Raw genomic sequence first — 12,899 nt, forward strand, 5'->3', positions numbered from 1 at the left:
CATGTTCAATACATTAAATAAAAAATTTACATGCACATGGGTATAACATATACTTCAGTGTCAGATTTTCCATGCAATCTGAATCAGTAGGAAGCTATTAAACTTTATAGGTAAAGACCAGTTTTGGAAACGCCCCTCTCTCAAAAAATGAAATGGAAGTTCTTATTACCAATCATGTGAAAGAATATGTGTTGACTAATACGTGATCATACAAATTTTGCCGAGAAACCGCCTACTAAGTGATATATTTTGTAAATTATCATATCTATTTGGACCTGATAAATATAACACACGTGTCGCGCACATGTGTGGGGTAGTCCCATATACATTTTTCGGTGTACAGTGCTTGATCGATTCCACAACGTTCCTTTCACAATGCAATCGCACGACCATAACTGGTCTTCATCTTTAATATCAGCCCATTGGATAGGATTAGATTATTGGACAAACTTTTTTTTGATAGACCCCAACTATTTTAGCATTCCACATGTGAGGATTTTCAGGAGTAGAAAAATGATCTGGAGGGTGTTTCACAAACCCTTTTTCCAATGACAAATAACAAATATCAGTAACAAATCTGCTGATAACCAATCAGAAGCAAGGATTTCAGTAGCTTATAACAATCACAGTCATTTGTCACTGATGACAAGTTTTGTGAAACACCCCCATGGTGTTCTTACCAAGTCTTTGGCATGTATGACCATAATGAAGAGCGCCCCCTGTCTGTGCTGGATGGTTAGTTTGACCTGACCTCCGACCTGACCTCCTTTGGTATGAACAACACTCTCTTCTTCCTCTTCAATGGCACTGGCTGTAATTCACATAGAAAAGAAATCAAATTTCACGATAGAGCTTGATTTCAATGATCAAGTTTATTCTATCACGATAGCTCTATCGGTAAAGGTCACGCCACTTTTCCTAAAACTTTTAATAACTGAGATTGCTGGAAAATTGACATAGTGGAAGTAACAACAAATTTATGATATAATCCATTTGCTGCTTGTAAGTATCGGCTTGCATGGTAATGTAGATACATAGTAGGCTTGCGGGTGCACCATGTGAGAGAGAGAGAGAGGATTGAGACTACACCAACAGTCCTTTTCAGGACTACACACCCTCAAGAAAGATTACTGAGAGTCTTTTTCAGGACTCCTCAATCCTCCCTCTCTCTCTCACATGGTGCACACGCAAGCCTACTGTATAAAATATATTTGTTTTGCATAATATCTTTCTTTTTTTTTATTCACAGGAACAATGTTGTAGACTTCCAACTGTAGAAAGTGCTTTGACCTCTCACCTTTGACCTTGTTACAGGTTGCCTGACCTGCATCCTTTTCGTCTCTCAGGGATGGATGGAAGAATGTGTAGACTAGGTCACACTGCATGAGGGATAGGAAGAAGGGAAGACGTTAGAAGTCAAGGTACCATGCACAATGAGGAATGCATGGTACTTAAAGGGAGTGTATCATGGGAAATACTGGTTAACGCCACCTACGTCTTCTTTTGAACAACTACACCTAAACAAATGGACTTGATTAACTGGGTCAGCTGCGCTAAACTGGGTCGGCGCGCGCCAGCTAGTGCTGTAAGTCAGACGCCATGTTCGTGCTCGGTTTCGTGTATGTTGCACGCACGTGAATGCTGCGGTTGCGTCGTCCGTAATCGTATTATACCCGATTGGCCCCGAGTAGGGCCACGGGAAAGACACATAGTCTCGTCATGACACACTCCCTTTAATTAATCTCTCTTCACATGCCAGACAAGTACTCTCTGTGTGTAACAATATATCAATTGCCCATTTGTGTTTCATTGATGACAACTTCACAAATTCACAGCTGTCCTATTTTCAATGGGATATTGCTCAAACTTTCGCGAATTTGTTTCTCTCATTTGTCTGCTTTTATTAAAACCAACTTTATATCAGGGTGGACTTCCCCTTTACATTATGGTATCACGTGAAGCAATCTTTCGAGATTATCATCTTGTAATATTTTACAATTGAGGAAATCGGTAACCTGATCAAGCAAACTGTAAACAGAATTTATGAAATAAAACACTAGTGCCAATCACATTGACATACACGATAGCATTAAGGTGACCTATTTGTTCAAACAATTACAAAAACAGTAGTAAGTGTAGACAAATAAGAAAAAGAAGGGGAAGTGGAAGGAAGTGAAAGGAAGAATAGATGTCAATATAACTGCTCTCACAACGCTCTCACAACTTAATTGAATCTACTAAAGTAAACTTCAATATACAACTGGAAATTAAAGCTTGAATCTATAGTTTCAGGGGAAAAAACATAATGAAAAGGAATTCCATTAATTCCATAAAGGTTTGAGGGACTAGAAATTCATACCTACCAACATTTGAAAATAAGAATTAGGAATTTTTAGCACGGTATGCCTTCAAAAATAAGAAATCGCACTTGCAGCGGCAGTGTAACTGGGAATACCAGGTAAATCTGTACCAAAAAGCGAATACGAATTCGCTGCTCGATCATGCAGCCATTCAACGCACACAAAATGTGAAGTCTCAAATCGCGGCACATGATAAAACAAGCTTAATTTGGCTTTAGTACAAAAAAACAACAACAACAACAAAAATCGAAATTTTGAAAAAACAGAATATTTTAGATTTTCAGGTCCTAGAAATCCAGAAAAACAGAATATTCTGGATTATTCGTAAGGGTTGGCAGGTATGGAAATTATAAATAAAGACCTACCTGGGACACTTCTGGAGGCATAGAAAACAGCCATCTGAGGTACCTCTCCAGCTCTTTCTTCCTGCGTTCGGCCACCTGCTTGACATGGGTACGACCAACCCTTCGATGGGACAGCAGAGGGGGCAGGCCGAACGTGGGGTAGAGAAGTCCGAGCTTATCGCGAAGCTCTCCAAACTCGCTGTATCGACGGAAGATGAACAAAGGAACCGTGGAACCCGTCCGAAGGAGCCTTACAATGTAGACCTACATTGGAGCAGATTTGATACAAATTAATCATTTTTATGACACAAATATGAGTATTTCCTACCCTTCGATTGGAGAGAAGAGGGGATAGGCTGTACTGGGGGAAGAGAAGGACTAGCTTATCATAAAGATCTTCAAATTAACTGTTGAGCCGGCTTGCAGTAGCCATACGATGTAGACATACATGTACACGGATGGCAGATTTCATTTACATAAATGTTTCTGAAATATACAATGTAGATAGAAACTAGATGGACCTTCGATCGCGCGCAGTCGAAAATGATGCCTCCGCCAAGGAGCAATTTTACAAACCAAAACAGAAGCGAGCTATTTTTGCAAACATAATGAGCCCTGTGACCTGTGGCATTTGACCTCGTTACCCCCAAATTTAATCAGTTCATTGGCTCTGCAAGATAAATACATAACCCAAGGTTGACGGGAATCCATCAATGAGTTCTTGAGATAACGGGATCACGAGCTATGTCTGCATACATAATGAGCCTTGTGACCTTTGACCTTGGATTTTGCGACCCCAAAATCTAAACAGTTCATTGGCTTTGCAAGGTTCATATATGACCCAAGTTTGGCGGGAATCCATCAATGGGTTCTTGATATAACGCGATTACGAGAACGGGACGTACGGACGTACACTGTACATAAGTACGGACAGACGGACAACCCGAAAACATAATGCCTCCGGCTACTTTGTAGCGGAGGCATAATAAAGCTCATCATTATCAAATCACTGTTGAGCCAGCTTGCAGTAGCCATACGAAATTTCATAGATAAGAATAAGAGCAATAACCATGCACTTTGAAGGTATTTGCAGTCAGAAAACAGTACTCAACTATCCCTTTAAGGAGAAGGAATATGATACTCACATAGTACTTTTCTGTTTCATATCTCTTCTGAATTCCAAACACTTTAGCCTCTTGTATCTTCCCGTCCGTGGCAAGGCTGTCAATCAAAACATAAAGAAATCAGATGCTGCTTGTAAGTGTCGGCTTGCATGGTGATGTAGATATACGGTAGGCTTGCGGGTGCACCATGTGAGAGAGAGAGCGACGACGGATAGTCAACCTGTTCGAAACGTCGAGCCACTCCCGCCACCCATCCTTTCCAAGCGCTATAGTTCTCCTTAGAACTTTAAGCTTAGAAAGATAACCAACAGTCTTTTTCAAGACTACACACCAACAGTCCTTTTCAGGACTTCTCAATCCTCCCTCTCTCTCTCTCACATGGTGCATCCGCAAGCCTACTGTACATATAAAGAAATCATTAAATACACTTTTTGTTAAAGACTTGGACACTAAAGCTGAATAAGAAGCTAATTTAGATTTCCCCTGCCCTGCTTGAGAAAAAATAACATATCGAGGGGTCACCTTGGCAACAGTGCGTAACCCAATACATACTGTAATTTCCACTTCGCAGAGAGAGGACTTGATGAACAGCGCAGCTATTTACAGGACCATACTGCTACAGATGACCTGAGATGGCGCTAGATTCGATTTTGCAGTAGTTCTTTTAGTATGGTATAACTTTAAAGAGGATGGTGTACTTACGTGTATCTCTTGGGTGCGAAGGAGAGTTCAGTGCTGCTTGAAGCTGAGAAGCTCATCTGAGCCAGGTTATGAAAGAAAAAGTTGATCTGGGTTGACTTGGCTCCAAGACTTGCCTCTATCATCCTAAACAACAACGAATCCAAGGAGATATACGTTATTCTCAAGCATTTGAAGCCTTTCTGCACTAGTTTGGCCAGGAGGGATTAGGCCTCCCTGCAAGGTCACTGACAGGTGGTTATCTCATCAAATCAGCTCTCAATTAACATAAGAAAAAGGGGACCATGGGGGACCAACATTCACAGATTAGGCATTGTTTGTTATATAGAGGACGCAAGTAGTGCAGTGGGGCTTTATATATGCATAGTAGTCGACTCTCATGGGGAATTTTGTACCATTCAGGTGTTTACCCTATAACAGGTGTTGTCAATCACCAGGTTTAGCCATCAGTTTTAAGACCAACAAGCCTTATGTTATGCGTTGCTTTTTCCCCCTATTCCTCCCCCCCCCCCCCCACAATATGGTAAAGTCATTATCTTACATTTTCCTCACCTGAAAATGCAGAGGGGCAAAGAAACCAACCATCACTAAATTCCATCAGAAGTCTATCCCAGAATTCAATCATAATATTTTGAGCACTTTGTAGGCACTATTCACCAATGGTATACACACTTCAAGATCAAAATAGTTGAATAACTATTAAAGGGAAATCATCTTCTCAATTTTTCAGAGAATTTTTTATTTTTTTCTCTGTTGGTATTAACTCATATCCTGCCATGAGACTGCTAGCGTGCTATAATAGTGCTCTGTGCACGCGAGCGTGCTATCGATTGACTGCTACGTTCAAGCTAGCGAGCCATCGCTACTCTGCTTTGTGCACGCTAGCACGCATATGTAATAACAGTTATTGTTCATGCCCACTGCACCGTGCTGAGTGCTTTTGCAGCGCTATTGAAAGTACCATCGCGTGCATCAGATTATCAGCTTTGAATTACCCGTCTTTGTATACAACAGTCAGATTGGATTTTTGCGAGTAATTCAGCGATTTATTTTTTGTAAAGATTTAAATAACATGCACTTGAACCAACCCTTAAATTAACTTGGCACACAGGAGATTTGTGGCTGGCACAATAGGGATTAGCACTGTGGCATTGGGTGCATTGTATGGGTGGCAGCTTAAGAGTTAAAGAGACAAATCATTGTGTTACCTTGTGAACATTGCAGTAGCCTCAACATCACTAGCCTGTGGCTTGAGAGCATTCTGAACATACTTCAAGTCCTCTGCCTTTGATAACTGGGCGATACCGGTATTCAGCATCTACATCAATATATCAACAACAACAAATTAAAATTAAAGATAAAGAACAGGTTTGGAAACGCCCCCCTCTCAAAAAATGAAATGGAAGCTCTTATTACCAATCATGTGAAAGAATATGTTTTGACTAATACGTGATCATACAAATTTTGCAGAGAAACCGCCTACTAATTGATATATTTGGTAAGTTATTATATCTATTCAGACCTGATAGATATAACGCATGTGTCGCGCACATGAGTGTAGTCCCATATACATCTTTCTGTGTGCAGTGCTTGTTACTTTATCAAGACTGGGCCAAATTTATTATGATTTTGATGACTCCAGAACCTTGCAGTGCACACCAATACTTACATGCTACATGATCGACTTTTTCTGATCCATTCCACACCTTTTCTTTCACAATGCAATCGCATGACCAGAACTCAACTTTATCTTTAAGAATAATATAATACAGTCAAACCTGCTTTAGTGACCACCTCTCTACAAAGGCCACATTTTCTTGTTTCCCTTGAAACATGTACTATAGGAACCTGTACATAAATACCACCTGCCTATAAAGACAAATATTCTTGTCTCCCTTGCGTGGTCTTTATAGAGAGGTTTCACTGTATAACCATTCAGAAATTGTTTTTCACTGGTCAAAGTTAACAGATCAGTTTTCAAGAAGAAATAACCATGATCATAGACAATTAAGAGAATGGTAAAATATAGTCACAACAGCTTTAGTTGGGTAAGTTAAATACACAAAATCAGTTTTGTAAGATGAGGATGTCGACAGAGCGAGAGAGGAGAAGAGGACCAAAGGTAGGCAGAAGGTGGGTAGAGCAGTGAAGAACAGATAGAGAGAGAGAGAAAGAGAGAGAGAGAGAGAGAGAGAGAGTGTGTGAGCCAAGAGTTACAGGAAGTAGAAAGCTGTGTATATTGGCATAATGAGGCCACATCAATCTTTCAAGTTCAGAGATCTAGGAATGAGCAATAATGTATTTGAGGTATTCATGTCTGGCACTTTAAAACTGCATTAGACAAGGCTGCTTCAACACAGGAAGAGAGGTCTGAGAGCAAATGACCCACATTGCAAAAGACTCTTACTTCTAAGTTAAAGAGATGTGCAAAGCATGAAATCCCATTTTTTTAAACAGTCATATGACAACTGGCTACCCATCTGAACTACAGCCCCCTAAATTGTAGTCAAATCACAGGTTACTCTCTCTCTCTCTTGGAGAAGCCCCCACCCATACCCCTTCCAAGATAACAGCCTATGGGACGACTACCCTTCTCAGACATTTAACTCACTACAGGATATACCCTACTAAAATGATAACGAACAACTACGGTATGCATCCCCCCCCCCCTCCCCCTCCCCAATAATCTTCTGATAACTTCCTGTAATTACGTAAAAGAAGGTGGAGAAGTTAAGTCTTTTGGGTAATTGCGTGGGATATAATTAGCCTTGGAGGAGTTTTCTATGAGATAGTTTTCCAACAGTAATTGCCCTCACAGGGAAGGTTGTCCCTGGGGGGTGTTTCATAAAGCTGTTCGTAAAGTTACGCATGACTTTACGAACGACTTCAATATGAAGTGCCAGATAGGATGCCCAAAGTATTTCCTGATGTTTTAACAAAGTGTGACTATATTTCCAATAACCTCAATTAAATTATGGTAAAAAACATACTTTGCATTAAAAATGTTTGTTATTATGAGAATGTTAATCTACATCTGCACAGTTCAACTTAAGTTGATGCAGTTAAAATGATTGAGCATCCCATTTGGCTTTTCAAATTTAAGTCATTCGTAAATTCATGCGCAACTTTACGAACAGCTTTATGAAACACCCTCCATAGTTGATTTACTGGGGGTAATAAAAATAGACTTTTTTTGTAATGGTTGGAAATTAAGCCCTGATATACAATATTGTTTTGAATGGGAGCAGCAGGGAATTTATTTTCCCTAAATTTTCACACATTCTTCAATTCTCTCCTCCCTTATTATTCCATCCATCCATCCATACATTCATTTAGTGAGGATGTTTAAGAATGAGAAAACTTACCAATCCAAAGAGATTGAAGAAGAGGTTAGCATGCCGCCTGACAAGGTTGAAACCTTCACAGCAAAGGTCAATGAACTCCTGGAATCGACTGCTTGTCTTCCCTCCCCCGTTGATCACATAAGCCATGTCAGAGGTCAACACAAAGGGTGTGCGGTCTCTGAAATAACAGAGAGAAAATGGTTGAGAAATGGAAACAATGAACAGAACTGATCCGAACAACTATAACTAAGAATGGAACTTCTAGTTCTTTTAGCTTGACAGTAATTGGAATGAAATGAAGTTTGTTGAATAGTATGTCATTGTTTGATGTTTGATGATTTTTTACATAACTGTTAAGAAAGGTTAGTCATGGAGGGGACTGCTATCAACAATCCAAAGTGTCAGATTTGTGGGTTTTATAACACCAAATACCTCTCCTTTTGACCACACCCACATCTTGATCACACCCTCCTCTTGACCACACCCTCCTTTTGACCACACCCTCCTTATGACCACACCCTCCTTATGACCACACCCTCCTCTTGATCACACCCTCATTTTGACCACACCCTCTTTTTGACCATACCCTCCTTTTGAACACACCCACCTCTTGACGTTGCCAAACATCTGGGCATTCCCGAGGAATTTGCCAAAGTCGACGTGAAACATGTGACCTGTCTTGGTGACCATGATGTTATCGTTATGGCGATCACCGATGCCTAGTACGTACGTAGCAACACAGTATCCTGCACAGGAGAAGGTGAAGTTCTCCACTGCCTAAAATGAGAAAGAGCAATAAAGGGTGATGTTATTTCATTAAAGTGACTCTGTAACATTGCCTCAGATTCTGAAAGAAAATCCTGGATTTAGCTCATACTGCAATCATAATTATAAACCTTTAGGTCAGTCAGGAATCCTGATCGCCAAAAGCCGATCGCCTGTCTGATTATTAAGATATTTATGGTTGGAAATCTATTGGGGAAAATGAGTATGGTGAAACCGGTCACTCAAAGATTTTTACTTTTTTGAGGCACTTCATGATCGATTTGAAGCACACTTTTTTCAGGGCTCCATCACAGACACTGATATGCATATCAGATTTAACATTGTTTAATAAACGATGACTTTAAGAAAAAACTTTCTGACCTTCTGATAGTTGAGTTCATCATCATTATCATCATCATCATCACCATCACTATCACTTTATATTTTTTTTTACCGGCGCCGACCATCACTGGCTTTTCTGTTAGGAATCATCATTATTTTTGTAATGTCTTTTATAGGATAGCTTGTTGCTTTAACTTGATTTCATGCAACTTACCCAACTAAAGCTGTTATGAATTAATTTTACCATTACTGTAATTGTCTATGATTATGATAATGTACAGGTGTCATGGTCGAGTGGATATGTCACCGGACTGTGGATCACAACTATATATCTGTAAAGCGCTTTGAGAGGGCCTGCGGTCCTGAACAGCGATATATAAGCACAAACTATAATCATCCAACGACGATGGAAAACGCCAATAAATTCAACAATAACAACATTATTACAATATATTTTATCACCTGACAAAGTTTAGCAGCGGCACACGAAACGTCGTGATCTTTTAGATCCCTTGTTGACCATACATTGCGAGACAAACGAATGTCACTAGCGATATTATTTTCGAAACGTAATTATCACTATTATTTATTTGTTGAATATTGATCTGTAAGCTTTTACTAGTGAAAAACGAATTTCCAAATGGATAATAAATGCTAAATTTCAATTTCAATTGCCATTATCATTATCATTGTCATGATTTGTCGTTTTCACTCTGCCTCCGTCCTTACCTTCTGATAGTTGAGTTCCGTTGGGTTATGTTTCTGGAGCCATTCTGCAAGGACCTTATCCTTGAAGGATCCCGTTACCCCATGCTCTACCTGGATCTTACGAAGGGTCTCCGACTCCGGAACCAGCTCCACTAGACCTGGTCAAAAAGAAACATAATGCTAATACCCAGATCTTATATAACCACACCTGATAGTATAGAGATATCTACTATTTTGAGAGCCAGACCTCGAATATTAAAGCAGTCGATTTGTCTTTTATATGCCGAATTGAAACAAAAATCTACGAAGAATTATTACCTTATTGTTTTATTGAGTAAAGATTGGTTAAAACATCACAGAAAACCTGAGACACTGTCTGTTAATCATCGCTGGAAAAATGACTGAAAGTTTCAATCATTTGGGAACATTTGGGAATCGCAGACAAAAAGCACTATGTGGTGTCCGTGCTCGCACAAAGACACATAACCAATGGGGATCGCAGCATGAGGGCATATTTTAAAAGACTATAGACCGGTAGGCTGGTATGAGGGCACTTTTACCAATCAGATGGCTAGATTTCGAAAGTGAGGTGTATAATCAAATCTATTACCAAGAAACCTCATAGTCATTTCTATTACAGTCAAACCTGTCTATAGGGACCACCCAAGGGAAACACAAAAAGTGGCCTTTGAAGACAGGTGGTCTTTGTAGACAGGTGGTCACTAAAGCAGGTTTGACTGTACCACAATAGTCCTAGCTTACCTCTATGTATCCCTGTGGTCATACATCTGAAAGTAACCATCCTCAGATCTAGACCATCAGCTAGCCAGAGTTTATCCATGATCCGAATCATCTGCATGGTCAGCATGTCCTGCCTCATATCCTCACCTTCCTGAAACAACAACAAACACAAACTTAATAAAAAGGGGTTAATTTCTGGGCCCTACTTCATAAAACTTGTGATCAATAACAAGATACGATAATTGTTATTGGCTACTAAAATTCTTTCATTTGATTGGGTGTCAGTAGATTTGTCATAGCTCTGTGGCAGATGTTATTTTTATGTAAAGGCACCGTCTTAAAAACAGTTTCAATTAATCGCAACTATGTACATAGGAGATAGGAGACTGTAAACTTGCGGTTGATTAGACCACCTGCGATTGATCCGTATCAATCGCAAATCTTTATAGGTCGAGTTCTGGTCATGTAATAAGATTTTGAAAGCAACTGTCTGACAGCAATATGAAAATATTGATTGTGTAGTACATACAACTTGGTGTATGGTGTGAGGTTCCAAAATCATCAACTGGTAAGAAATTGACTCAATTTTGATGAAAAGCACAAGCAGTGCACACGGAAATGGGTATATGGGACTACACAAATGTGAGGCATCCCTGTTTGGTCCAAACACTTGAGCTCTTTCTCGTCATATTTCAAATATGAGGGTATAAAAAGAGCAAAAATTTTCTGTGGCCAAATTTTCAACATGTAGTTCACACAGAAATGGGTATCATGACAAAGTTTTAACGAGAGAAACGAAAGTGGGGTCCAGATACCCCACCTGATTTACATTGATTCCTGTGTTAGAGTGGTGGGGTATAAAGGTAAGGACCAGTATTGGAAACGCCCCAATTTCAAAAAATGAAATGGAAGATCTTATTACCAATCATGTGAAAGAATATGTTTTGAATATTACATGATGATAAAATTTTTGACGGGAAACCGCCTACTAATTGATATGTTTGGTAAATTAGTGTATCTCTTGCTTGCTGAGAGATACAAATGCACGTGTCGCGCACGTGTGTGTAGTCCCATATACATCTTTCTGTGTACAGTGCTTGATAAATTTTTTGACGGGAAACCGCCTACTAATTGATATATTTGGTAAATTAGTGTATCTCTTGCTTGTTGAGAGATACAAATGCACGTGTCGCGCACGTGTGTGTAGTCCCATATACATCTTTCTGTGTACAGTGCTTCTAACTTTATGAAGACTTGGCCAAATTTCTTATCATTTTGATGATTCCAGAACCTTGCATTACATCTACATGTATGCTAGATGATCAACCTTTTCTGATCGATTTCACAACGTTTCTTCCAAAATGCAATCGCATGACCATAACTGGTCTTTAGCTTTAAGGAGAGCTTTTCGTAATGTATGGGACTACACACACATATTAGGCATGACTCTTTTGTCCAAACACTATCTCTTGTCATGTTTCACATATTAGGGTATGGGAAGAGCATTACTTTTCTCAGTGGACATTTCATCTAAGACTTTCTATGACTAATATAAGAAAATTCTAAAATTATTTTGTCCCCCTTTAGCAAAAGTCGATCCTTCTCTCTTAGCCTACCTTGAACATGATAACAATTACTACAATGAAACTTCAGTGGTACAGTGAAGGATATCATAATCATCATCATCCTCATCACCATCACCCTCATCATCATCACCATCATCATCATCATCACCATTATCATCACTTATCATCAGCTTTGTCATCACCATCACCATCACCATTATCACCATCACCATCACCATCACCATCACCATCATCATCATCACCACCACCATTACCACCACCACCATCATCATCATCACCATCATCACCACCATCATCATCATCATCATCATCACCACCATCACCACCACCATCATCATCATCATCATCATCACCACCACCACCACCACCACCACCACCACCACCACCACCATCATCATCATCATCATCATCATTATCATCATCATTATCATCACCATCTTTCCTCATCATAAGAAAGATCACAAATTATTTTTCCCCTTTAGCAAAACCCCACCCTCCTCTCTTAGCCTACCTTGAACATGATAACAATGTCCTCTCCATGGGAATCTATATCATCATCATCATCATCATCAACCTCATCATCACCATCATCACCATCATCGTCATCATCACCATCGTCATCATCATCTTTGTCATCACCATCATCATCATCCTCATCCTCATCGTCATCATCATCTTTGTCATCACTATCATCACCGTCATCATCATCATCATCATCATCATCGTCGTCATCATCATCATCATCACCATCACTACCACCACCACCACCACCACCACCACCATCATCATCATCATCACCACCACCACCACCATCATCATCATCATCAACGTCATCACCATCTTTTCCTCATTATAAGAAAGATCACAAGTTATTTTTCCCCTTTAG

General features: G+C 39.7%; 1 protein-coding gene across 1 annotated transcript in view; it reads right to left on the reverse strand.

The window, feature by feature from the left end:
- The window catches only part of LOC586734 (phosphatidylinositol 4-phosphate 3-kinase C2 domain-containing subunit beta), a 48,627-nt gene that overhangs the window by 5,554 nt on the left and 30,174 nt on the right, over nt 1-12,899 (reverse strand). Inside the window, exons 20-29 of the mRNA XM_030988803.1 lie at nt 10,449-10,578; nt 9,708-9,844; nt 8,479-8,648; nt 7,893-8,049; nt 5,736-5,845; nt 4,531-4,653; nt 3,850-3,925; nt 2,726-2,968; nt 1,298-1,379; nt 681-811 (exon numbers count right to left, since the gene is read on the reverse strand). Of these exons, the coding sequence (XP_030844663.1) occupies nt 681-811; nt 1,298-1,379; nt 2,726-2,968; nt 3,850-3,925; nt 4,531-4,653; nt 5,736-5,845; nt 7,893-8,049; nt 8,479-8,648; nt 9,708-9,844; nt 10,449-10,578 (1,359 nt within the window). The remainder of the gene's footprint in view (nt 1-680; nt 812-1,297; nt 1,380-2,725; nt 2,969-3,849; nt 3,926-4,530; nt 4,654-5,735; nt 5,846-7,892; nt 8,050-8,478; nt 8,649-9,707; nt 9,845-10,448; nt 10,579-12,899) is intronic.

The sequence above is a fragment of the Strongylocentrotus purpuratus genome, unplaced genomic scaffold (genome assembly GCF_000002235.5).
Source record: "Strongylocentrotus purpuratus isolate Spur 01 unplaced genomic scaffold, Spur_5.0 spur5_scaffold_18, whole genome shotgun sequence".
In the NCBI taxonomy this organism is placed as follows: Eukaryota; Metazoa; Echinodermata; class Echinoidea; order Camarodonta; family Strongylocentrotidae; genus Strongylocentrotus; species Strongylocentrotus purpuratus.